Genomic DNA, 26,798 nt, shown 5'->3' on the forward strand with positions numbered 1-26,798 from the left:
CGGAGGTTGTGATGAGCCAAGATCACACCATTGCACTCCACACTCCAGCATGGGTAACGAGCGAAACTCCATCTCAAAAAAAAAAAAAAAAAAAAAGGGAAGGGTAGGTATGAAGAGAAAAAATGATTAGAAGTGAGGGAAAGGAAGGAAATAAGAGATGGGGAAATGAGAAGGGAAAGGAATGTGGGATGCAATGGTTAAATGGGAAAGAAGGGTGATAAGGGAATAAAAGGAAACATGGAAAGGGAAAGAAAGATGAGAAGGGAACAGATGGAAAACTGGACAAGGGGAGGCAAATGAAAGGAAATAGGTAGAGAAAGGAAAGAAAGGGAAGAAGTACATAGAAAAAAGATGGGAAAGGAACAGAAACAGAGAAGGAAAGGTAAGATAGGAAGTGAATAAAATATGGGAACTTACAGCATTTTTTCTGGATTATGGGTCATATTTTCCTGTTTCATGACATGTTTAGTAAATGTTTCATTGTGGATTGCACACTATGAGTGATACGCTTTAAGGAATCTGGATTATGTTGCATCTTTAGAAAAGTATTGAGTTTTGTTCTGAGAGGTAGTTAATTTCCTTGATCCTTGACCCTGGTGAGGTATAATTTAGGCTTCATTAGGGCAGTCTTAGGGTAGTCTTTTTTTTTCCCGAGATGGAGTCTTGCTCTGTCGCCCAGGCTGGAGTGCAGTGGCCTGATCTTAGCTCACTGCAACCTCTGCCACCCAGGTTCAGCAATTGTCCAGCTTCAGCCTCCCGAGTAGCTAGAATTACAGGCTTACACCACTACACCAAGCTAATTTTTTTTGTATTTTTGGTGGACACTGGGTTTCACCATGTTGGCCAGGCTGGTCTCGAACTGCTGACCTCATGATCTGCCCGCCTTGGACTCCCGAAGTGCTGGGATTACAGGCAGGAGCCACCGTGCCAGGCCTAGAGTAGTCTTTACTCTAGGAGGTGGTTCTTTCCCCTAAGGTGTGGTTTTTCAATTGAATGCCTGGAATGTTAAAGTTATCTCCACTCTGGATAGGTCAGAACCTATTTCTCAGCATTGCGCAACCTCTAGTATCTCCATTCTTCTTTCTTTCTTTCTTGAGACGGAGACTCGCTCTGTCACCCAGGCTAAAGTGCAATGGCTCGATGTCGGATCACTGCAACCTCCACCTCCCGGGTTCAAGCCATTCTCCTGCCTCAGCCTCCGAAGTAGCTGGGATTACAGGCATGCGCCACCATACCTGGCTAATTTTTGTATTCTCAGTAGAGACAGGGTTTTGCCCTGTTGGCCAGGCTGGTCTTGAACTCCTGACTTCAAGTGATCCTCCTGCCTTGGCCTCCCAAAGTGCTGGGATTACAGGTGTGAGCCACCACACCGAGCCTTCTCCATTCTTTCAACCCCATAGCAGCTGCTCTTTTTTTTTTTTTTTTGGCTAGTTAAGTGCAGCTGCTCTTTTCCAGGCCTCACAGAGTCTCATACTGTGCATGTACAGCCCAGCCCTCAACAAGAGACTCACAGAGGGCAGGGGGAGAAGATGTTGACAGGACAGCACCTGGCGAGAGATTCTCTCCAGCCACTGCTGAGACACCAAGCAGACAAGTGAGGTACTGTCCCCACTACCTCCCTTCTTCCTTTCCCTCACCCCTGGAGACCTTCTCCTTCCCCTCCTCCCTCCACCTGGGGGAGGGGGGCAGGCATGGTTCCTGGGACATCATGTAGGACTCTGAGGAACAGAGCCAGGACCAGCACAGAAAATCATTGTGCTAGGGAACAGTACCTCCCAGAACAAACATCTCCTTAGCTGCAGGTTTTGCTCCAAAAACTTTTGGGAGGCTGGGCGTGGTGGCTCACGCCTGTAATTCCAGCACTTTGGGAGGCCAAGGCAGGCAGATCATGAAGTCAAGAGATCGAGACCAGCCTGCCTAACACGGTGAAACCCCGTCTCTGCTAAAAATACAAAAAATTAGCCGGCCATGGTGGCACATGGCTGTAATCCCAGCTACGTGGGAGGCTGAGGCAGAGAACTGTTTGAACCCAGGAGGTGGAAGTTGCAGTGAGCTAAAATCACGCAACTGCACTCCAGCCCAGGCAACAGTGCAAGACTCCATCTCAAAAAGAAAAAAGAAAAAAGAAACTTTCGGGAACCAGTACAAACTATAGGACTGGATTTCTTTTGAGAAGGATAACAATGCCAGGACACTTGAATGCTGCTCTCTAGTTTGGGATATAGGAGGGCAGATAATAGGGTGCAAAATGTTAGACAAATGCATCTATGGCACACAGAAATCCTCTTGGTATATGAATTACAAATTATCAAAGCTTTGAGAATTTTTGTAAGATTAGTGGAGAAAGTGAGTGAAGAGTCAGAAACTCAGCCTCTGGTTGCCTTGGTGGACAATAAAATGGATTTGGAGCATATTCAAACAGTAAAACCTAAAAAACACTTATGGTTTTCCCAGGAAAATGGTTTTAATAGCTGCTTTGTTTCAACCAAATCAAGAGACTTTGTCTTCCTTTGTTTTCAGAAAGTTGCTGCTGAAATCCTTGGAATCAAATTAAACAAACCAGAAATAAGTTTTAAACAAAGTCACAGAGGGTGGTGAAGGCAGATATTAAAAACTACAACCAGGAACCTATGTCAAGAGCGGGTAATCCTCCTAGAAGCTGTGTGTGTGCAGTTGCAAGAGCTCATTTTTCCACTGTGTTGATAGTTCTGGCTGCCCTTCACCTCTGGGTGAGTCGGAGCACTTCTAAAAATTTGTTTTATCAGTGACCATCTCTAGTTCATTAAACACTTTCCTCTGAACTTGCTTCATCCTTAGTGTTGCCTCCCAGCCGCAGGCATGTACTTGGATTCAAAGGAATGCAACACTGGGGCCATACATTTTGCATTCAAACTGGAAAGCCCATTCTCTTAAATTACACTGTTTCATTGAAAAAGAATGGTCTCCGGCCAGGTCAAGTGGCTCACACCTGTGATCCCAGCACTTTGGGAGGCCAAGGTGGGTGGATCATCTGAGGTCAAGAGTTCAAGACTAGCCTAGGCCGGGCGTGGTGGCTCAAGCCTGTAATCCCAGCACTTTGGGAGGCCGAGGCGGGTGGATCACAAGGTCAAGAGATCGAGACCATCCTGGTCAACAGGGTGAAACCCCGTCTCTACTAAAAATATAAAAAATCAGCTGGGCATGGTGGCGCGTGCCTGTAATCCCAGCTACTCAGGAGGCTGAGGCAGGAGAATTGCCTGAACCCAGGAGGCGGAGGTTGCGGTGAGCCGAGATCGCGCCATTGCACTCCAGCCTGGGTAACAATAGCGAAACTCCGTCCCAAAAAAAAAAAAAAAAAAAAAAAAGACTAGCCTGACCAGTATGGTGACACCCTGTCTCTACTAAAAATACAAAAAATTAGCCAGGCATGGTGGCACACGCCTGTAATCCCAGCTACCTGGAAGACTGAAGCAGAAGAATCGCTGGAACCTGGGAGGTGGAGATTGCAGCAGGCCAAGATCGTGCCATTGCAATCCAGCTGGGCAACAAGAGCGAAACTCCATCTGGGGACAAAAAGAAAGAAAGAAAGAAAAAGAATGGTGTTGCTTCTCTGTATGTTCTTTTTGTCCCTAATTTTTTTTTTTTTTGGGGGGGGCAAAGTCTCACTCTGTCACCCAGGCTGGAGTGCAGTGGCGCAATCTTGGCTCACTGCAACCTCTGCTACCCAGGTTCAAGCGATTTTCCTGCCTCAGTCTCCCGAGTAGCTGGGATTACAGGTACCTGCCACCACACCCAGCTAATTTTTGTATTTTTAGTAGAGATGGGGTTTCACCATCTTGGCCAGACTGGTCTTGAACTCCTGACCATGTGATCCACCTGCCTCGGCCTCTCAAAGTGCTGGGATTACAGGTGTGAGCCACCGCACCCAGCCCCTGATTTAAATTTTTTAAATAAATGTGAAAACTATCCAAGTCTTGATCATCAGCCAGGATTCTGTCACAGCAGTTTCATTCTCTCATGTGAACTTATACATGTCAAAGTATACTTCAGGATGCAAACATCACACAAGTAACATATTTTACCTATAGATACTGGAGAAGATGTTCTTTTGCTATCTATTGTGAGTAAAAATAAAGCTGTATCTACTGAAAATGTTCAAAATAAGGCTGTAATAGAAATATTTTTTCATTTTCAAAAAGGGGCCTGGTGGGGCATGGTGGCTCACGCCTGGAATCCCAGAACTTTGGGAGGCTGAGGCAGGTGGATCACCTGAGGTCAGAAGTTCGAGACCAGTCTGGCCAACATGGTGAAACCCGTCTCTACTAAAAATACAAAAAAATTAGCCAGGCGTGGTGGCACACTGTTGTAATCCCAGCTACTCGGGAGGCTGAGACAGGAGAATAGCTTGAACCCAGGAGGTGGAGGTTGCAGTGAGCCAAGATCATGCCATTGCACTCCAGCCTGGGTGACAAGGGTGAAATTCTATCTCAAAAAAATAAACAGGCCGGGCACACTGGCTAATGTCTGTAATCCCAGCACTTTGGGAGGCCAAGGGGGGGCGGATCACCTGAGGTCGGGAGTTTGAGACCGGCCTGACCAACAGGGAGAAACCCCGTCTCTGAGGCTGAGGCAGAACTGCTTGAACCCAGGAGGCAAAGGTTGTGGTGAGTCAAGAGAGTGCCATCACACTCCAGCCTGGGCAATGAGAGTGAAACTCCATCTCACAAAAAATAAATAAATAAAATAGGGACCTAAATTGTCTATATTGTAATTTGTGTTCATTATGTTTTATATAATACTTAGGTTAGATGACTTTACCAATTTAGATAAATGTTCAGCTGATGCTCCACGTGGAATTTCTCCTGAAAACTGCCTAAGAGTAGTCTAGGAATGAGTTATGACACAGTAGGTTGTTTGTTTTGGGGGTTTGTTGTTGTGGTGGGTTTTTTGGTTTGGTTTTTGTTTTTGAGACGGGGTCTCCAGGCTGGAGTGCAGAGCCACAACCACACTCACTACAGCCTCAACGTCCCAGGCCCAAGTGATCCTCCCACCTCAGCCTCCCAAGTAGCTGGAACTACAGGCATGTACCACCACACCCGGCTAATTTTTAAATTTTTTTGTAGAGACAGGGTCTCACTATGTTTCAAGGGCTGGTCTCAAACTCTTGGCCTCAAGTGATCCTTCTGCCTTGGCCTGCCAAAGTGCTGGGATTATAGGTGTGAGCCACCACACCCAGCTAGTTTGTGGATCAGACTACCTGATGTTCAGATGTTTTTCTCTCACAAATTTAAATTTTTTTAAAAGACCCACAGGGGCCAGGCACAATGGTTCATGCCTGTAAGCCCGACAGTTGGGGAGGCCAACATGAGCGGATCACCTGAGGTCAGGAGTTCAAGACCAGCTTGGCCAACATGGCAAAACCCTGTCTCTACCAAATATAGAAAAATTAGCCGGGCATGGTGGCAGGCGCCTGTAGTCCCAGCTACTTGAAAGGCTGAGGCAGGAAAATCACTTGAACCTGGGAGGTGAAGGATGCAGTGAGCCAAGATCTTACCACTGCACTCCAGCCTGAACAACAGAGTGAGACTCCGCCTCAAAAAATTAAAAAATAGGCCAGGCACGGTGGCTCACACCTGTAATCTCAGCACTGGCAGGCTGAGGCAGGCAGATCACGAGGTCAGGGGTTCAAGACCAGCCTGATCAACATAGTGAAACCCCATCTCTACTAAAAATACAAAAATTAGCTGGGTGTGGTGACAAGCACCTGTAGTCCCAGTTACTCGGAAGGCTGAGGCAGGAGAATCGCTTGAACCCGGGAGGCAGAGGTTGCAGTGAGCCGAAACCAGGCCATTGCACTCTAGCATGGGTGACGGTGAAACTCCATCTCAAAATAAATAAAAAGACCTACAGAGAACCCCCACACCAACATCTGGGGGATGCTGTGTCTCTTTCCTCTTCAAAATCCAAACTCTGATCTTTGCTTCCTTTGCCCAGTGAGAACACTGTGCTGTGTTTGTCATCTTCCTATGCTACAATCAGAAAATTGCCCCTAGTCAGAGAACTAAGTGAGCATGGGGCTCTCCTCGTGTGGTTTTTTCTCAGGGATTGTCCTCATAGAGCACTTGTGCAACGTCTGAAAATAGCTGCCTCATTATATGTTGTTTAGCTTTATAGTTGTTTATGGGGAAAGAACAGGTGTAGTATCGATAACTCCATCATTGCCAGAAGTGGAAATTGCTTTGTTTACTTTTCTGTGTTTCCCTTCAATTTTTAAAATATTTTTCATGCTCATTTTTGTGGGTTTTTTTTTTTTTTTTTTTTTTTTTGAGATGGAGTCTCGCTCGTTACCCAGGCTGGAGTGCAATGGCGCGATCTCGGCTCACCACAACCTCCGCCTCCTGGGTTCAAGCAATTCTCCTGCCTCAGCCTCCTGAGTCGCTGGGATTACAGGCACGTGCCACCATGCCCAGCTAATTTTTTGTATTTTTAGTAGAGACAGGGTTTCACCATGTTGACCAGGATGGTCTCGATCTCTTGACCTTGTGATCCACCCGCTTCGGCCTCCCAAAGTGCTGGGATTACAGGCTTGAGCCACCGCGCCCGGCCTGAAAAATGGTATTTTTTATGTTTTATGAGACAGGGTCTTGTTCTGTCACCCAGGCTGGAGTGCAGTGGTGTGATCACAGCTTACTGCAGGCTTCATGGGCTCAAGCAATCTTCCTGCCTCAGCCTCCTGAGTAGCTAGGACTACAGGAAAGTGCCATCATGCCAGCTAATTTTATTTCTTATAAAAACACAGTCTAGCTACGTTTCCTAGGCCTCAAGCTAGCCTCCTGCCTCGGCCTCCCAAAGTGCTGAGATTACAGGTATGAGCCATCACACCCAGCCAAAATGTTTTTTTAAAGCTAAAGAAAGATTATTACAACATCACACAGGCTTAGACCCCTCAGGATTGAAGGTTAAGTAAACCAAGTAAATACCACCATTAACTAAGGTAAAAAAAAAAAAAAAAAATGGACATTTTAGGAAGAATATTATAATGACCAGTTATTGCCTTGTGACCATTTACCTAGCTAAGCAAGAGTCTTAGTCTCTACCAGAATTTCTCCTTTTACTGTATCATACTCATGTTTTCTCTTCTCCCAATTTTTTATATAGAATGTTCAGGGATACATTTTAACATTTTTAGTTTATATATGGAAAATTTGCAGGTAAGACTCCAGACACTCTGCACTTGGAGTTGAATGCAACTATTCACAAAATTTTAGGTTGTCTTGCTTTGGGGTGGCTATAAAGCAGTACACCTGAAGATGTATGCAAAATAGTTTAAGTGTGTTAGGCAGAGGTATTTTTGAAAGAACAAATATGAGAAGTGAAGCATATTCATTCATTTAACACATACTTGTTGAACTAATATGTCCTAGATATCATTTCAGGCTTTGGGGATGCATGAATAAACAAAACAGGCAAAGATCCCTGATCTTACAGATATTATATCCTATCAAGGGAAAACAAAAAGAAACAATGGGTTTTTTAACACTGACAGATCACGAGGTCACGCGTTTGAGACCAGCCTGGCCAACATAGTGAAACCCTGTCTCTACTAAAAATACACACACACAAAAATTAGCCAGGCATGGTGGTGGGCACCTGTAGTTCCAGCTACTCGGGAGGCTGAGGCAGGAGGATCACTTGAACCTGGGAGGTGGAGGTTGAAGTGAGCCAAGATCGTACCACTGCACTCCAGCCCAGGTGAGGGTGGGACTCTGTCTCAAAAAAAAAAAAAAAAAAAAAAAATTGGTCCGTTGGCTGGGCATGGTGGCTTACACCTGTAATCCCAATACTTTGAAAGGCCGAGATGAGCAGATAATTTGAGGCTATGAGTTCAAAACCAGCCTGGCCAACACAGTGAAACCCCATCTCTACTCAAAATATAAAAATTAGCCAGCTGTGGTAGTGGGCACCTATAATCCCAGCTACTCAGAAGGCTGAGGCAAGAGAATCGCTTGAGCCCGGGAGGTGGAGGTTACAGTGAGCGGATATCACACCACTGTATTCTAGCCTGAGCGACAGAGTGAGACCCTGTCTCAAAAAAAAAAAAAAAAAAAAAAAGGGGGGGGTGTTAGGGAAGAGGATCAGCAAGACACTGGAAGTAGTGAATCAAGGGGTAAAAAAGTGTAATATCCTAAAATTCAAATAAAGAAATTCTATCAGGGAAGGAGTGACTAATGGAGTCAAATATGGAAGAGGAAAACTGGAATTGAATGTAACAATGTGCAGGTCACTGGAAACCTTGACAAGAGCAGTTTCAGTGGAATGATGAGGGAAAGCTTGACTGAAATGAATTAAAGAGAATGCGTGTAGAGGAACTGCAGACAGCAGGCATAAGTAACTCTTTCAAGACATGTCGCTGCAAAGGAGAATGAGGAAATGGGGTAGCATGTGGACAGTAGCGCAGTCCATAGTTATTATAGATTTTACTGTCCCATATCCATTCTGCCTTCTCTTGGTACATCAATTTATCTTCAAGGAGCTACTTCTCCCTGACTATATACTTGCTTTGTGGGACCAAGAGCTGCACTCAAGCTATAAGTGTTGCTGTTGAAAAATACATAAGCATGCTTAAGTGGTTTCTCTATCAATTGATGGTACAATTGTCAAGTGGGACTCAAAACTACCAAGTGCTTCTCTAGTTTGTCTGCTTTTCAACTTTTCAAATGACTGTCATTTATTATCTCTCCTCAAAGCTCTACTACTCACTCCTCCTCACTTTCGTTGATAACTTTGCTTCTAAGTAACTAGAAAAAAGAAACAACTAAGTAGCTAGAAAAAAGAAACAACGTTAAAAGTTTCTTGGCAGGGCACTGTGGCTCTGCCTGTAATCTCAACACTTTGGGAGGATGAGGCAGGCAGATCACTTGAGGTCAGGAATTCAACAACAGCCTGGCCAACACGGTGAAACCCTGTCTGTCTGTACTAAAAATACAAAAATTAGATGATCGTGGTGGCAGGCGCCTGTAATCCCAGCTGCTCAGGAGGCTGAGGTAGGAGAATCGCTTGAACCTGGGAGGCGGAGGTTGTAGTGAACTGAGATCGCCCCACTGCACTCCAGCCTGGGTGACAAGAGCGAGACTCAGTCTCAAAAAAAAAAAAAGAGAACACATACAACAAAAGGACATACATTAAATGCATTACAGTGATTGCCAGTGACAGGTGAATGAATGGGAGTGGGAATAGGGAAGAAAAGTAAAAATAAAACGAGAAGCTGTGTGTACTAACCAGAATACACCAAAAAATTCAGGAGTATGAGGAACTCAGAAGAAAAAGGAAGCAACTCAGCTTATCTTGTCCTTGACAAGATGCTGATCTAACAAAGTGCTGGCCCCTAATTCCAGCCCTAAAGATGACACACAAGAAGAAAGTTGATGGAAATAATAAAATCTAACACTTATGCAGCATTCACCATATGCCTTTACCATATGCCAGGAACTATTAACTCATTTAATCTTAGCAGCCAATGCAATGAGATAAATACAATTATTCCCATTTTATAGATGAGAAAACTACTGAGGTGAAGCAACTTGCCCAAGATCACACAGCTGGTAATGCTGAAACTGGGATTTGAACTCAGTCTAGATAGAATAGAGAAACACCTAGAGACAGGAAACGGTGAGTCTGGGGTCCCACAAACGGTGAGGTCAGGGAAGGGTAGCCTAAGATGGAAGAAGAGGGGGCTTCATGGACAGAGAAGCTAGGGGTGAAATGTGTAATTGTGCCCTTTCTCCTCCAACACTCCACCAGGAAGATCATTTGCCACTCATCGCCACAGCAAGACAAAGAACATCTGGGCCAAGCCAGCGGGAGGTGGATTCCATTGAGGCAGCACTGAAGCCCAGTTGGATGGGGCAACATATTACATGTACAGGCACACAGGCCACCCTGAAACCTCAACTCTACACCTTCAGCTAGTCAATACAACCTACATTTTCAGGCAAGGATTTGGCCATATGTTCCTTGAGGAATTTCTTCCAAGAAAAAAACCCTGAAAAAATTGACAGGTTATCTTATTGTTTTCTGTTGTTATAACTGAAATTACCCAGTACCTGGGACTGGGTAATTTATAAAGAATTGATTTCTAATATTTCTGCTTGCTGAGAAGTCCAAGGTCAAGGGGTCACATCTGGTGAGAGCCTCCTTGCTGGTGGGGACTCTGCAGATTGCAGTCTCAAAGCAGTGCAGGGTATCACATGGTGAAGAAGCTGAGTGTGCTAGCTCAGGTTTCTTCCTCTTCTCATAAAGTCACCAGTCCCAGTCCCATGATAATCCATTAACTCATTAATCCATGAATCACTGAAAATTAAGTTTCAACATGGGCCAGGCATGGTGACTCATGTTTGTAATCCCAGCACTTTGGGAGGCAGAGGTGGGCAGATCACTTGAGGTCAGGAGTTCTAGACCAGCCTGGCCAACATGGTAAAACCCCATCTCCACTAAAAATACAAAAATTAGCTGGGCGTGGTGGCATCTACCTGTACTCCCAGCTACTCGGGAGGCTGCAGCAGGAGAACTGCTTGAACCTGGGAGGTGGAGGTTGTGGTGCGCCAAGATTGCACCATTGTACTCCAGCCTGGGCCACAAGAGTGAAACTCCATCTCGAAAAAGTTTTACAACATGGGTTTTGGAGGGGACAAACATTCAAACCATAGCACAGGGGTTTTCCAACAAACAGCACCCATGGTGAAGCTCAGTAAAAAAGCCCTCCGAGCTTATAAACATGTTAATCCCCTCTTCTTATAATCATGAGCACAGAGCCAAAACTTTCCAGTTATTTGAGGAAAGCCCCTAACAAGAAGTTTGAAGTAGGAAAAAAACAGTAATAGTAACTTCAAAGGAAAAAAAATCCACTCTGCAGGAAGCAAACTTTAGGACCTTAAAAATTACTATCTTCAGAGAGCTTACTATAAAACTTCAGTAAGTAATCAGGCCAGGTGCAGTGGCTCACACCTGTAATTCTAGCACTTTGGGAGGCCAAGGCGGGGGGATCACCTGAGGTCAGGAGTTTGAGAGAAGCCTGGCCAACACAGTGAATCCTCACCTCAACTAAAAATACAAAAATTAGCCAGGCACTTGTAATCCCAGCTACTGGAGAGACTGAGGCAGAATCGCTTGAATCAGGGAGGTGGAGGTTGCAGTGAGCCAAGATTGTGCCATTGCACTCTAGCCTGGGCAACAAGAGTAAAACTGCATCCCCCCCACAAATCAAATAATGAACAAAAAAAAAAAACCTGCAGTAATCAAGATAAGAATGGACATTATTGATCAACTTTTTTTTTAAGTACAGTAATGGACCCAGATATGTGTATTTCCTATTAAGATACTAAGTACTGGAGGCTAGTCTTCAAAAAAAGATGCTCAGAGGCTGGGCGTGGTGGCTCATGCCTATTAATCTCAACACTTTGACAGGCGGAGGCTGGAGGATCAAGGTCAGAAGATCAAGACCATCCTGGCTAACTCAATGAAACCCTGTCTCTATTAAAACTACAAAAAATTAGCTGGGCATGGCGGCGGGTGCCTGTAGTCCCAGCTACGCAGGAGGCTGAGACAGGAGAATCGTTTGAACCCGGGATTTGGAGGTTGCAGCAAGCCGAGATCATACCACTGCACTCCACCCTGGACAAGAGCAAGACTCTGTCTCAAAAATAAATTGCTAATGAGGGCATAAAATGGTACAACCACTTTGGGAAAACTTTGGTAGTTTCTTAAAAATTAAACATACAAGACGGGCACAGTGGATCACGCCTATAATCCCAGCACATCGGGAGGCCAAGGCGGGCGAATCAGGAGGTCAGGAGTTCGAGACCAGCGTGACCAACATGGTGAAACCCCTTCTCTACTAAAAATACAAAACAATTTAGCTCAGTGTGGTGGTACGTGCCTGTAGTCCTAGCTACTCAGGAGGCTGAGGCAGGAGAATCGCTTGAACCTGGGAGGTGGAGGTTATGGTGAGCAGAGATCACACCACTGCACTCCAGCCTGGGTGACAGAACAAGACTTCATCTCAAAAAAAAAAAAAAAAAAAAAAGATTAAACATACAGCAGATCCTTTAAAAATGTCGTTTTGGTCAACATCATTTTGTTGAGGAAAAACAAATCAACTCCTGGCTGGGACCACTGTTGTGGAGTTAACACATCCTCCCCGTGTCTGCATGGGCTTTCTTCTCTGGGTACCCGAGTTCCCTCCCACATCCCAAAGACCCGAGGTAAATTGGCAAGTCTAAATGGTCCCAATCTGAGTGAACTTAGGTGTGAGCATGGCCTGCAATGGAATAGCCTCCTGAACATCATCAGTTCCCATCTTGGCCTTGAGCTGGCTAGATAGGTTCTAGTTTCCTGAGACTCTATTTAGAATAACTGGGTAATTTACTATATACCTTGCCTTTTCACCCTTTCTTAAATGTATGCATAGCTCACGTTTACTTCAATATTTAGTATTAGATGTTGCTTTGGCTCTTATTTGGTGCCACATGCAGTGGCTCACACCTGTAATCCCAGCACTTTGGGAGGTGAAGAAAGGATTGCAAGGTTCAAAACCAGCCTGGGCAATGAAGGCAGATCCCTGTCTCTATATTAAAAAAAAAAAAAAAAAAAAAAAAAGGCCAGGCATGGTGGCACAGGCCTGTAGTCCCAGCTACTTGGGAGGCTAGAGTGTGAGGACTGCTTGAGTGCAGGAGGTCAAGGCTGCAGTGAGCCATAATGGCACTACACTCCAGCCTGGGCAAGAGTATGATGTCTCAAAAAAAATGTTTGATGTTTGTAACCAGAAATATGCTGTAGGAACTTAATTCTTGTGTCAATTAGCCTATGGTAAAATTGGTTTCATTATATATCATTTCACTTAGTTTCCAATAATTCTTCAGGTAATCTGCAACAATGTTTAAGATTTATTGTATTATCTACACCCTGTCACTCCACAAATCCCACTCAAGACATTTATCCAAAAGAAACTGTCACATCCAGGCCGGGCGCGGCAGCTCATGCCTGTAATCCCAGCCCTTTGGGAGGCCGAGGTGGGTGGATCACAAGGTCAGGAGTTCGAGACCAGCCTAGCCAAGATGGGGAAACCCCATCTCTACTAAAACACACAAAAATTAGCCAGGCAGCAGCCTGCAATACCAGCTACTCGGGAGGCTGAGGCAGAATTGCTTGAACCCAGGAGGCGGAGGTTGCAGTGAGCCGAGATCACGCCACTGCACTCTAGCCTGGGACACAGAGCAAGATTCCGTCTCAAAACAAAAAGAAACTGTTACATCCAAAACTTGCACAATACTCATAGCAGTATTCTTAATAGGCAAAAACTGGAAATGGCCCAGATGTCCATCAATAAAGTTACTTCATACACTGCAATTCTACTCTGCAATAAAAGGAATATACATGCAACTATGTGGATGAATCTCAAAAATACTCTAAGCAGCTAGACAAATTATATATAGAATTTATATAAGCAAACATGCAAAAATATGAAGGAAACCAGGTCAGTGTCTGTTGCTAGTGTTAGGAGGTGATCTATTGGCTGAGAAGGGCACACACAACTTCCTGGAGCAATGTTCTGTGTCTTCACGTGCTAAGCATTTCTCAAGACTAATTAAACTGTACATGAGATCAGTACACTTTACCACATTCTTTAAGCGCTACTCATTCCTCAGGGGATAAGCCACAAATTCAACATAAGGACGTAAGGGCTAAACTTCAACACCTGATACTGACGAGGGCAAATAACCTCACACATCATTGGCTAAGCGTTTCCAAAATATTACTTTGGACCAAATGCCTGGCCATCTCAAAAATCTATCCTGAATCAGCAATTCCGTATGTTTTCATCTCAGTAATTACAAAAACTAGTGTTAAGAACATTTATAGCAACTTTATGCAAGAAAACAAATAACTAGAAAAGGTCCAGGTTTCCATGATTACGTAAGCACACTATACTCATGATTCGCAGTAAAAAGGAACTGATGTATACATGGCTAAAACTCAAGTTTTTATCTTGGTACAATACACATTTATCACAGTTCATAAAATGGCACACTTAATACTTTAAGATTTCAGATTTGAATGTTATCTTGAAAATCAATAAAAGTTGAATTCACTGATACAAAAGTCCAAATTATATTTCAGGGAAGTATACGGACATGTGCAACATAAAGTATTGATGGGATGGGTAGACTGATGTTTTTCTGGAACAGTTAAGTGTAGGGCTGGCTGGGCGTGGTCAATCCCAGCACTTTCGAAGGCCAAGGCAGGCGGACCACTTGAGGTTAGGAGTTTGAGACCAGGGTGGCCAACATAGTGAAAACCCCTCTCTACTAAAATACAAAAATTAGCTGGGTGTGGTGTGCATTGCACACCTGTAATCCTAGCCGAGGTAGAAGAATCACTTGAACCTGGGGAGGCGGAGGTTGCAGTAAGCCAAGATGGCACCACTGCACTCCCACCTGGGCAAGAGTGAGACTGTCTCAAAAAAAAAAAAAAAAAAAAAAAAAAAAGGTAGAGCTGAGACTATTTTCAGAATGACAATACTTAGGGCTTTCTCTGCCATCTTAATGCTCAGCTGCTTTCTTTCTCCATGTGATGAGTTCTGTTCAACTGACTACATAAACCCAAATGCAATGTCCAGTTCTAGATGCGAATGATCAATTAGAGTCAGATATACATAGGATGCTAGGTAAAGCAGAGAAACCGAAAACTAAATTCAGAAGCGTATTATCATACGCATCGCTTGGCCCAAAGTATCTGGAATCCACAGCCACAACTGAGTTGTTGCTGACCTGTTTTTTAAGCAGGAATTAAGTAAAAGCACTACAGTTGATTCCTGGTATTTAGCCTCTGCTTCTTAGGTGTGTGATTGTTCTTCCATTTAATTTTTAGAGGACTGAATGAAGTCATCGACATTACCCCTCAAGCTCACTCTCAAAAAAGGAGGCCTAGTCACATGAACAGCCTCAATGGCTCAGGACATTAAGGCTGATTAAGTGCAATCTGATTAAGTGCAATCAATGCAACAGAGCTAGTTTTTGGGGGAAGGGGGACACGAGAAACACTTAAAAACATAAACCCCTAATTTCTAAAGGTAAAAAAGAGCCCCTTGCCACAAAAAAGATGCCATGTTAAAGTTTTATTAAGTTTCAATACAAAACATTCCAAAAAGTGAAAAGAGATCTAAATACCCAAGTTCTATGTTCAACTACCAGTTAAACAAGAGAAACATTTTCTATATCATTCTGTTTTACAACCAGTATAAACCCAAAAGAATCAAGATCTGATTCTTTTTTCACACATCTGCAAGGTCAGTAAACTACTTATCACACAGGTATCTGGTCATTTTAACATACTCCTTGCTTTGAAGTTAATATTCATTCATATTTGGTACAATCTCTATATCCTATACTATCTTTAAGGATATATCTTAAATATTTAGCATATCTCAAGAGCCAAAAGGTCCTCACAGAAGCTTTAACCCAAGTAATCATAAGAGTATGGAAGACTGGGGCAACAACCACATAAATTTGGTCATTATCCTTGTGGTCTGTTGATTAGTAGTTGTCTTTCAAATCAGAGTTTAAAATGTTGTACTTACTCTCCCTAGTTGCAAATGTTAAAACAGGACAGTGCCATAATTACAACGAAAAAAAATCTTGTAAGTTGAGTTAGTTCCTCTACTCCAACAACTCAAGTCTGTTTCCTTTCAGAAAATCATGCTATTGGCTCTAGTCTCCAAAGCAATAAACTAAAACTTGTTTCCAAGACTGGGACGTAAAGCAGGCTTATAAAACAATACAGCAAACGAAAGCCAAGTGGCCTAATTATTTCCAGTGTGCTTGCCATCTCAGCATGGTTACTTTCCAGATGTCACTGTTTTATTCTACAACTAAACTGTTTCTGGATAAGCTACCACCAAAAAATGTTTCACTTACTGACAAACACTTCACTAGATAGAGCTACCACTTATATCCATCATTTTTATAATTCAACTTAAGTTCTAAATTGTTGTCCCCATGACTTTAGCTAAACAAAATGAAAGCCAAAGCTGTACAATCTACGTAAAGAACCACAAGAACTTCCTGACTACCTCCATTTACCAACTTCCTTAATTACTTCCCCTTCTCCATCTGGTCAGTTACTTGTTTGAAGTAACTACCACTCACTCCCTAGTTATGAGTGTTAATCAACACTTATGCCTTCCTCACATCCACAGGAATCCCTGAAGGCAAAAATCTATTGCCTGCACCAAACCAATTCTGACAGTACTGCTTGTGCAACTGTAGTGACTTATCGACAATCAGCCGCCTTCTGCTTCAACAACTCTGCAAAATGAAAAACATGGGATCTTGTTACGTGGTATTTGTATTACTGTGACGTACTCCCCGCCCCCAACTATTTTTAAAATATATACTTTCTTGTTGCTTTAGCTTAAAATAGAAGTATATGCTTTAAAACCAAGCTCTGGCTGGGTGCAGTAGCTCACACCTATAATTCCAGCACTTGGGGAGGCCGAGACAGGTGGATCACTCAACGTCAGGAGTTCGAGACCAGCCTGGTCAACATAGTGAAACCCCATCTCTACAAAAAAATACAAAGATTAGCCAGGTATGGTGGCACACACCTGTAGTACAGTGAGTTGAGATCAAATCACTGCATTCCAGCTTGGGTGACAGAGGGAGACGCCATCCCAAAAAAACAGCTGGATGCAGTGGCTCATACCTATACTCTCAAGCACACTGGGAGGCCAAGGCAGGTGGATCATCTGAGGCTAGGAGTTTGAGACCGGCCTGGCCAACATGGTGAAACCCCATCTCTACTAAAAATACAAAAAAACTAGCCAGGCATGGTGGAGGGCACCTCTAATCCCATCTGCTTGGGAGGCTGAAGCAAGAGAATCCCTTGAACCCAGGAGGAAGAGGTTGCAGTGAGCTGAGATCACACCATTGCACTCCAGCCTGGGCAACAAGAGCGAAACTCTGTCTCAAAAAACAAACAAAAAAATACAAACCCCACACAAGCTCTAAAAAGCAACCATAGGCCAGGCACAGTGGCTCACACCTGTAATCCCAGCACTTTGGGAGGCCAAGGCAGGTAGATCAACAGAGTGAGATGCCATCGAAAAGAAAAGAAACCAACCATAAATACCCCATTACAATTACCATAGGTATCAGCTTGGTACTATTAAAATCACATACTAGGTCATCATGTCAATAAAATTATATTCATCAAACAGGGAACTTGAAGTCCCAGCTGCATCATCAACTCCACATTTGGTCAATTTGTATTGCGGCTGTGCAAATGAGCAGGCACTAGTAACAACGAAGCATATCCTTTTACAAAATGCACTGAGCAACCTTTTTTTTTTTTTTTTTTTTTCCTCTTCTCGACACGGAGTCTTGCTCAGTTGCCCAGGCTGGAGTGCAATGGCATGATCTTGGCTCACTGCAACCTCCACCTGCTGGGTTCAAGAGATTCTGGTGCCTCAGTCTCCCAAGAAGCTGGGACTACAAGCACGTGCCACCACACCTGGCTAATTTTTGTATTTTCAGTAGAGACAGGGTTTCACCATGTTGATCAGACTGGTCTCAAATTCCTGACCTCAGCATTTGCCCCGCCTTGGCCTCCCCAAGTGCTGGGATTACAGACGTGAGCCTAAGTGTATACTTCCTGTTAAGAATGCTTGCATATGAAGAGCTATTAGCAAGCTTTACAGGTTCAAAAATAACTAAGAATAATCACATGAATGAGCCACACTCATGGAAACATAACCTTTCTACATTCACAACGAATGTGCCAGGTATTACACATTAAAGCACTTAATTATTACATCTTCAATTCCAAGTGGTAGTCTCTTACAGACTAAGTGAGAAGCACAAGTGTAACAACTTTCCAATGTCACAGCTAAACTAAGTGGTAGTTACACAGCATTTAAACTTTCAAAGGCCACTGCTTTCAAAACTTACCTTAGCCTTTGATTTCTCTTACTGCCAGCTTTATCTACTGTGAATAAATCAGCACTCCACGACCATAATGAGCATAATCCTCAACCTGCAAAAGTTAAATAAATGAAAACTAGTTATCTCTCTTAAGGAAATTCTTCAAAACTTGCCTATTACTGCCCTCTTTTCCAGAAAGAAAAGGCAAGTTCAGACTTGCAGCTTAACATATTTCATGTTCTACTACTTCTCTTAAGTGGTGGAAGATTCACTGGCTTAGGATGGACTGGAATGGCTTAAATGGTTAAGTTGCATGGCTTATGGATTGTCATTCTGTTCCAATGGTGCACTGCCACGTTAAATCCATAAGTTGAACGAACAAAACTTATTTGAAGGAATAAGTGCAGTATAAGGATTTTTAGTTGGAGGTCTTCAAGTTTACTATATTCAAGAGCATCTTTTTCAACTTCATGGCTGGACCTGGGTCATGCTGCCTCAGGTTTTGCTTTTTAAAGACCACTTGCAATAGATTTTCTCCATACAGTGTAGTTTCATAGAACTAAAAAACAAGTCAGGCATCCAACTAAATGTTAAGTTTGCAATGGCTTACAGGGGTAAAAAGGGGGACCCCAAACTTAAGCCATTTCCTATATTGAATAAGAGACTAATTTGTTTTAAAAAAAAAAAAAAAAAAAAAAAGAAAAAAAATCCAAGTGTTGAATTTGGAGGACTTCTAATATGCTATTGAATATTTGTTTTTTCCAAGTTTTTTTTAAATCTAGAAGGCATTTCCATTGCCATGAGGTACAGTATGTTTCACTGTACTATGAGGAAGGTAAGTGTTCAATTTCGACTTAGACGGAAAAACTAGTTTGCTTTGCTTACCATCTTTGCTGTTTCACAGGCATTTGATGCTTTAAATCTGATGTGGAATGCTGATAGATTCACTTTTTAGAAGTCATAAGCCTTTAGGAAGTTGGAGATAACTTCATTGCTTATCTATTTTCTCCTTTGCAATCAAGCTGTTCCTTTAAAAGTGAGACACTACAGAGTTGCAAAAATTTGAAACAGTAAGAGCAAGCACCTTTGCAGCTTCATGGTTGGTTTTGGCCAAACTTTTTATTTAGTATTCTGTAGTTGTTTAACACACACTTAAATGGTCTCATTGGGGGAGGGGAAAGGGGAGGTTCTTGCAGATTCCCAAGGAAATGTCAGAAAGGCAAAATGGCCAGCATTATCCATTTGCATTTTTGGGTTTACTGGGCGATTATTTCCTTACATAGGCATCTGATTTCAGGTTTTTCATACTGAGATCATGGAGGTTTTAGTTGGAAGACACCCTGAAATCTTATGAGTAGCATACCCCAACCACCCTCTAACAGCTAGTTTGTTTGTATAGGCAGAATGATTCATCTCTCCATTTTAGATGGCTAGATGTTTTGTGGAAGATCTTAGAATTGCTTGCCTCACTTACTGGGAAAAATCATATAGGAAGTGGCCTTTAGGGACACTTTAACTTGGAAAGTTACAACACTAGTACAACAAGTCTTAACACATTTAACATTTGCTTGTTGAAAAGCAATGTCGTAAAGTCAAATAATATTAAACATGTTTTACTTTTTTCCTCACAAGAACATAAAAATTATGGAGGGGAACTTAACAGGGAATTTAAAAAAGGTAACACAATTTTTCTTTTTAGTAGTCCTTGGGTAGTTATGACAGAATAGTTTCCACTTTTTGTTTGTTTCTTTGAACTGGGATTTTGGTCCAAAGTTTTGTTTGTTTCTAGTATCTGCTTCTGCCTCCCCCTCTATCAGATCGGCTTCCTCCACGGCCACCACCTCTTGGTGCTCCGCGGCTTGAACTGCTGTAGGAATCACGTGGAGGAGGGTACCCCCTTTCCATAGAAGGGGGAAGCCCTCTTTCTTGTCTGCCAACCCGATCACGACCACTTGAGTAGAGATCACTTCGGCTGCTTGAGTAACTGTCTCGACTTCCACCATATCCGTCACGTGAGCTGCTGTAATCATCATAGCGACTGCTTCCACCATAAGATGGCGGGGGCCCTCGTGTAGGTGGAGCACTACGTGAGTTACCTGCAGGGTCAATGGTCAGGTAATATGGCAACACTATAAATTGTATATATACAACATTTTAAATCTGAATTTACAGAATTCTTGTATTAAAAGTTTACTTTCTCAACTGGGTGGGAGGTTTTAAACTCTGCCATTGCTGGCCATAACAGGGATTTGCTCATCTGCTGAGATATGGAAATGGATTCATTTTAATGTTTGTTTGAAAAGACTGAAGACGGTGTGTATTTCAAGAGGATATTCCAGAGAGCTTGTTATTTTATAGTAGACACTCAGCCACTTTCCAGTGATAAGTTGCAATTTTGAACTGTAGAACTTGCCTTCATATTGCAATGGTAAATATTTGATCTTGTTAATAAATATTTTTTAATTGTATTTTCACTGTTGGGGGAAAACACATAAGGCTGCCAATTTAAGCAAGCAAAATCCCCTCCAAAGCAAGCAAACAGCCTCAAAAGAAACTTAGAGAAACAAAAAAAGCCCCTCACAAAAACTAGGAAAAGCCCAGCTGATAAAGTTACCCCCTTTAAAAGCAAGCAAACATCCCTTTAAAAGCAAGCACCACGCAGCCTAATAAACTGGCTCACGAACCTAAAAACTCAAGCTGGTGATACTCAAGACCCTTAACCAGTATCTTACCATAACTCTCATATGAGTCTCTGTAGGAACCTCCACTTGGATGATCTGAATAGTCACGATCACGACCATATCCATCTCTATCGCTAAATTAAAGAGAAAGGTAAGTCCCAGAGCATCAACTTCCATAGTTTTTCTTACACGCAAGCCACAGAAGCAGTCACTTACCTATAGCCTCTTGATGGATAGTCATCACGTGAACTGGAATGACCATAGTCACGGTAAGTATAATCTCGTGGTGGTGGTGCATAATCTCTTGTATCACGAGAACTTGGGTAATCTCTGCTGGAATAGCTACAAAAACACAAGTTTTGGTTTGTGCTTTTGATAAGCTTTCTTTTAATTATTAATAAACAAGCTGCACTTTTGTTACCTGTCTTTAGTAGAATACCCATCATCTCTTGGGGACAAATAAACATCTCTACGAGAAGGCAGCGGTTCTCTTCGAGGTGGACCTCCGTAACTATCTCTTCCACGTGATACAGGAGCTTAAGGAAAAAAAAAAAATTTTAAACACAGAAAAAAGTTAAAACCTGAACTTACATTCAGGCCTTAAAAAGTAATGAGACTGACTTCAAAATTGACATTATGGAGGCTAGATCTCATTTTACTTTCTAGAATTTCCCATTCACATTTTAGATTTTTTTTAGTGCTCACTAATTCCATGTTATCTAGATCACCTAGAACCCAATGATTAATTTTTTTTTTTTTTTTTTTTGAGACGGAGTTTCACTCTTTCTCCCAGGCTGGAGTACAGTGGCTCGATCTCAGCTCAAAGCAACCTCTGCCTTACAGTTTCAAGCAATTTTCCTGCCTCGGCCTCCAGAAAAGCTGGGATTACAGGTGCCCACCACCATGCCCATCTAATTTTTGTATTTTTAGTACAGATAGGGTTTCACCATGTTGGCCAGGCTGGTCTCGAATTCCTGACGTGATGATCCACCTACCTCGGCCTCCCAAGGTGCTGGGATTACAGGCATGAGCCACCCTGCCTGGCCTCTATGATTAAAGTTTTAGGCATCACTCGCCTCTCAATTTTTTGTGTTACAGTAGTATCATAGATTGTCACACATGAAACGTTTCCATTTACCTCTTCCTCCCATTCCACTGCTGCTGCGAACTGGTCCTGAAGGTGCAGATCTCTTAGGAGGAGGACCCCCACTTCTTGGTGGTGGTCCTCTTTTTACTGGGAGTGGTCCCCTGGAAGAACTCATGTTAAAATTCATGGAATATCCACCGTCATCTACATTAGAATAGAAAAGAAAAATGTTACTACTCACAAGAATCAAGGAAACTATAAAAGTTTTTTTTTTTTTTTTTTGCGCTGTCACCCAGGCTGGAGTGCAATGGCACAATCTCAGCTCACTGCAACTTCCGTTTGAGTTCAAGCAATTCTCCTCCCTTAGCCTCTCAAATAGCTGGGATTACAGGCACATGCCAACATTCCCAGCTAATTTTTTGTATTTTTTTAAGTGGGGGGGGGGTTTCACCATGCTGGCCAGCCTGGTCTCAAACTCCTGACCTCAAGTGATCCGCCCACCTTGGCCTCCCAAAGTACTGGGATTACAGGTGTGAGCCACTGCACCTGGCCGCTATAAATTTTCTTTGCTTCAATAAGAATATAACCATCATTGGGCCAGGCGTGATGCGTCACACCTGTAATCCCAACACTTTGGGAGGACAAGGCGGGTGGATTACCTGAGGTCAGAAGTTGAAGACCAGCCTAACATAGTGAAACCCCGTCTCTACTAAAAAGGCAAAAATCAGCCAGCCCTGGTGGCACATGCCTGTAATCCCAGCTACTTGGGAGGCTGAGGCAGGAGAATCACTTGAACCTGGGAGGTAGAGGTTGCAGTGAGCCAAGATCCCGCCACTGTACTCCAGCCTGGGTAACAATAGTGAAACTGTCTCCAAAAAAAAAAAATATATATATATATATATAGCCATTATTTAGTTGGGTGGTCTAGTTTCATTTGTACTTGACAGAGCATGCAGTGCAGTCATACAGACTGGGGAAGTAAGAACTGAAGGTAGTCTTAACTTTTTTTTTTTTTTTTTGAGGAGGAGTCTTGCTGTGTCACCCAGGATGGAGTGCAATGGTGTGATCTCGGCTCACTGCAACCTCTGCCTCCTGGGTTCAAGCGATTCTCCTGCCTCAGCCTCCCAAGCAGCGGGTTTTACAGGCGTGGGCCATCACACCCAGCTAACTTTAAAAAATAAAAATTACTTCCATGTCCAACACCTAGGGCTATCAAAAATTTTTAAATGTCTTTCCTACAAAGTGAACTACTTGGACAAGGACACTGTACACAATTTAACACTGTAACATGCTTCCTATGCTTTCAAATGGCAATCACTTTGGTAGACAAACAAGTGTTGTCAATTTTAAAAGTTGGTGCCTTTCCTCAAGGACTTAACCAAAACATCCACTTGGTATGAGTTTGCAGTCCCTGACTTATACACTAAGCCCGAGATCCACACAAGTTATTACCCATGTGTCCTCCCCGTGAGGGAGGTCCCCTGGTTCCTCCACTTCCTCCTCTTCCACCTCTAAGACCTCTTGGAGGACCTCTACTTCTTGGAGGTGGAGGTGGCCCACGTCTACCACTTTCAAATGATGGTTTGGTGGCTTGTTCCACTTTGATGGCTTTTCCATCTAATGACTACAAAAAAAGATATGGTTACATCAAGATTTAAAAATAATTTGCACATTTATGCACTAGGACACTAACAGGTCCTTCAAAATGCAGTTATGGATAAGTGTTGCTCATTAATTAGTCGAAGAAAAAACACTGCAAATACAATCAGTTTATATAAATGGGGCTTTTCCACTTAAAATTCTTAGTACTTAAAAATGATACTGATAGGCCAGGCACGGTGACTCAAGCCTGTAATCCTGGCACTTTGGGAGGCCGAAGCGGGTGGATCACCTGAGGTCAGGAGTTGCTGTTTGGTAAAATTTAAAACAAGCCCAAGTAGATGACAGCTTGTTATCAAAACTAAAAGCCAAGTTATCAAAATATGATTTAGGTATCTCAAGATAAAATGTATCATGATGGCAGGGCGCCGTGGCTCATGCCTGTAATCCCAGCACTTTAGGAGGCTGAGGCAGGTGGATCACTTGAGGTCAGGTGTTTGAGACCATCCTGGCCAACATGGTGAAACCCCCGTCTCTACTAAAAATACAGAATCAGCCAGATGTGGTGTTGGATGCCTGTAATCCCAGCTACAGGGAGGCTGAGGCAGGAGAATCACTTAGAACCCAGGAGGCAGAGGTTGCAGTGAACAGAGTTCACACCCTTGCACTCTAGCCTGGGCAACAGAGAAATACTGTCTCAAAAAAAAAAATGCATCATGTAATGACAATTATTTTGAACCGAGAGTATGTTAACGGCATAAGAGATAATTCACTACTAGATTTGGTTCTGGAATTACAGAATATTCTTTGGAAGAGGATCACAAACGGGTAGGATCAGTGGGTCCCAGACAGGCACATAGTGAAATACAATGAAAACTCAAAAGCTGTCCTAGTCCAGACTGGCGCAACTACATGTTATTTTATGCACTAGTAACAGGTTATCATCCATTGTGTAGACAATCTCACCTTTCCATTCATGTCTCTGGCTGCATCCTTAGCGTCTGCTGGGCTTTCAAAGGTAACAAAAGCAAATCCTCTTGATTTGTTGGTTTCACGGTCTTTCATCAAGAGTACTAAAAAGTAGTTTTCAGAAAATTAAGTGTTACCCTAGTTCAAATGAAATAACCAAGGTAAATGTGTGAAGAGAAAGCTCAGAACTTCTTAGAGGACAAAACACATTATCACGTCGTATGATCAATGCAATCAAATTCATCACAGCTTATGTTTTAATTATAATAGCCCAGCCTGTAATTCCAGACAACTCACCTTCCACTATTCGTCCATATTTGCCAAATACTGCTTCAAGAGCTTTCTCATTTGTTTCCGTATTAAGCCCACCAATGAAGAGCTTTCCTGGGCGATCTGCTTCAACCATTTTTTTGTTTTGTTTTGTCGGTAAGTCTGTTGAGAAGGAATAGTATTACCTCACTGCAAAAACTTCCTCAAGTTTATTCAACACTTTTACTGTGGCACATTTTTCATATTTTCCACTAAAACCATTGTTTCTTAATGACTAAAGAAAACGCTAACAAGATAAGCCTCAGCCACAGTAGGAAGCAATTTGAATTAAGTAGTTTAGTAACAGTGTAATTTACATAAAACTGGTGAAAAGGGCCAAAATCACTTTTACCACTACCCTTGATCACCCTTAGCTATTCTTCGCAACAGCTGCTTAACATTTGAGAAAGCAACTTTTAGTTATAGTCCTGTATTTCCGTTGCCTTTGAAAGATTCAATTATTCATCACACCCTTCGTAAGGATGGGGTTTTAAAAGACTCCCAAGGTCACAGGCCAGACACACGACCTTAACACCAAGCCCTCTTCCAAACGACTCCTCTTTTCCTCATTAGAATTCCCTACTAAATCTAGGGAGAAATGTCAAGTTCGAGCCAAGTTATGCCACCTCTTCTTCACTGGTCCCCGCCCTGCCGAAAATGCTACTCTCCGGCCAAAAAGATAAAAACAAATTGGCAACACTGTTTCCTATTAAGTAACGGAACGCGGACGCACACACTAACACTTGACACTCCGTGACTGCAGCGGAACCTAATTAAAACTCGTCATTAAAAACCGCGTGTAAAAGACAAAATGGCGACACTTGGATTCAACCCAGAACCACCGACACCGGTAAGGGGAATAACTTTTACCACCAACACTGGCTGTGCACATTCACAGGGGTTCTTCTCCCGGACCGCCAATGAATACGGAGCCCGCAGCCCGCATGGAAGTCCACATGCCCATCATTAGCGCCAGCGCCATCCCAATGCAGGTATCGCGGTGGTGCAGTCGCTCCTCGCCCGGCTCCAGCCTACAAAGCCCCGACCTCCGCTACCCACTCCCGCAGGCGACTGCCAAACTTTCTCGAGAGGCATACAACCAAACGGACCCCCTCATTTGTTTTCCCTCGACCCCCTCAGCTTTATTTAAATAGGTCGGCACCTTTGGGTTCTTAAAATGGCGCCCGCCACCCCCATCTCCGGAGAGATATAATCCCCAGTCCTAACACGACGAGTGTCACGAAAAACAGACTGAGGAAAGGAGACACGTACCCGAGGGGTGACAATGGGTTCAAGCTCCAACGAGCTCGCCGAGAGGGGCTTCCTAGCAGCTTAGCACCAAAAGCAGCTGCCGGGTGCGGGTACCGAAACACGAAGCCGCTAGCACTACTGCGCAACGAGGACGAACAAAGGAGACAGCAAACTTTATACTGCCCGGGAACGAGGCTGAAGGACCCGGATGGAAACGGAGCTTAGAATTTGAAACGCAAAGGGAGGGGGAGAAGTAGTTCCCAGTCTCCCCATTGGCTGCTTCCTCTGTCGTTCACTCTTCGCTCCTCCCATTTTCCCGGGCCGTAGGTGTTGGGTCGGCGGACCTTTCTAACCGTTTTCCCTACCCCCACCCGTTCTTTACAAACGCGCTTTTTTTGCTTGTCGCTAAAATGGTGCACAGGCTTCATTTAATAAAGAACTGTATTGAGCGTCCTAGTGGGCCGGGCACAGTGCAAAACTTTACTTTTACTTTTTCACTAACTCTTTTAATTGTCAAAACAATGTGATGAGGGTAGATACTCCTATGCCAATTTTGCAGAAATGGAAAACAAAGAAGTTTTGGCAATACAATGTATTTTCCAAAATTGTCTTAAATAAGTGATTTCAGTGGATGTGGGAATTTCTGATAAATACATGTAAATTTCAGATGAGTAGAAAACGTACAAAACAGCGTGCAGATAGTTCATTCATATACAACAATTACTGAGCACCTTGTAAATAATGAGCTCTGGGCTGGGCCGGGAGGATAGAACCTCAGGAAAATACAGGAGTCAAGCCTGTGGGTAAGGGTGTAGGATTTAAGAAATGAAAATACAAGACGCTAATTTATTCTGGGAAGCTGTCAAAAATTTTTTAAATACACATATGGGACGATTAAGTTTAAATTTCAGATAACGAATACTTTTTTAGTATAGTATGTCCCAAATC

The 26,798-nt window shown here is 43.1% G+C and overlaps 1 protein-coding gene, 1 non-coding gene and 1 pseudogene across 4 annotated transcripts; 1 reads left to right on the forward strand and 2 right to left on the reverse strand.

Annotated features, from left to right (window-relative positions):
* Positions 1-1,708: 1,708 nt before the first annotated feature.
* On the forward strand, positions 1,709-16,351 carry LOC116540540 (annotated as a pseudogene).
* On the reverse strand, positions 15,137-26,277 carry RBMX (RNA binding motif protein X-linked). 3 transcript variants are annotated; one of them, XM_032264057.1, is made up of 11 exons: positions 25,872-26,088; positions 24,588-24,722; positions 24,288-24,394; positions 23,175-23,346; positions 21,774-21,926; positions 21,057-21,171; positions 20,852-20,977; positions 20,687-20,769; positions 18,840-20,050; positions 17,982-18,066; positions 15,137-16,340 (listed from the first exon to the last, which is right to left on the reverse strand). In XM_032264057.1, the coding sequence occupies exons 2-9, from the start codon at positions 24,694-24,696 to the stop codon at positions 19,740-19,742; spliced, it is 1,176 nt and encodes a 391-aa protein (XP_032119948.1). In that variant the 5' UTR covers positions 24,697-24,722; positions 25,872-26,088; the 3' UTR covers positions 15,137-16,340; positions 17,982-18,066; positions 18,840-19,739. The 3 variants fall into 3 exon arrangements, with proteins under 3 accessions (XP_032119948.1, XP_032119949.1, XP_032119947.1); XM_032264058.1 differs by lacking the exon at positions 18,840-20,050 and having other exon boundaries at positions 25,872-26,277; XM_032264056.1 differs by having other exon boundaries at positions 17,982-20,050.
* On the reverse strand, positions 24,469-24,540 carry LOC116540548. Its single transcript, XR_004264492.1, has one exon. It is a non-coding gene; the product is annotated as a small nucleolar RNA SNORD61 (small nucleolar RNA).
* Positions 26,278-26,798: the final 521 nt, after the last annotated feature.

The sequence above is a fragment of the Sapajus apella genome, unplaced genomic scaffold (assembly GCF_009761245.1).
Source record: "Sapajus apella isolate SASKATOON/1434 unplaced genomic scaffold, GSC_monkey_1.0 scaffold141, whole genome shotgun sequence".
Lineage (NCBI taxonomy): Eukaryota > Metazoa > Chordata > Mammalia > Primates > Cebidae > Sapajus > Sapajus apella.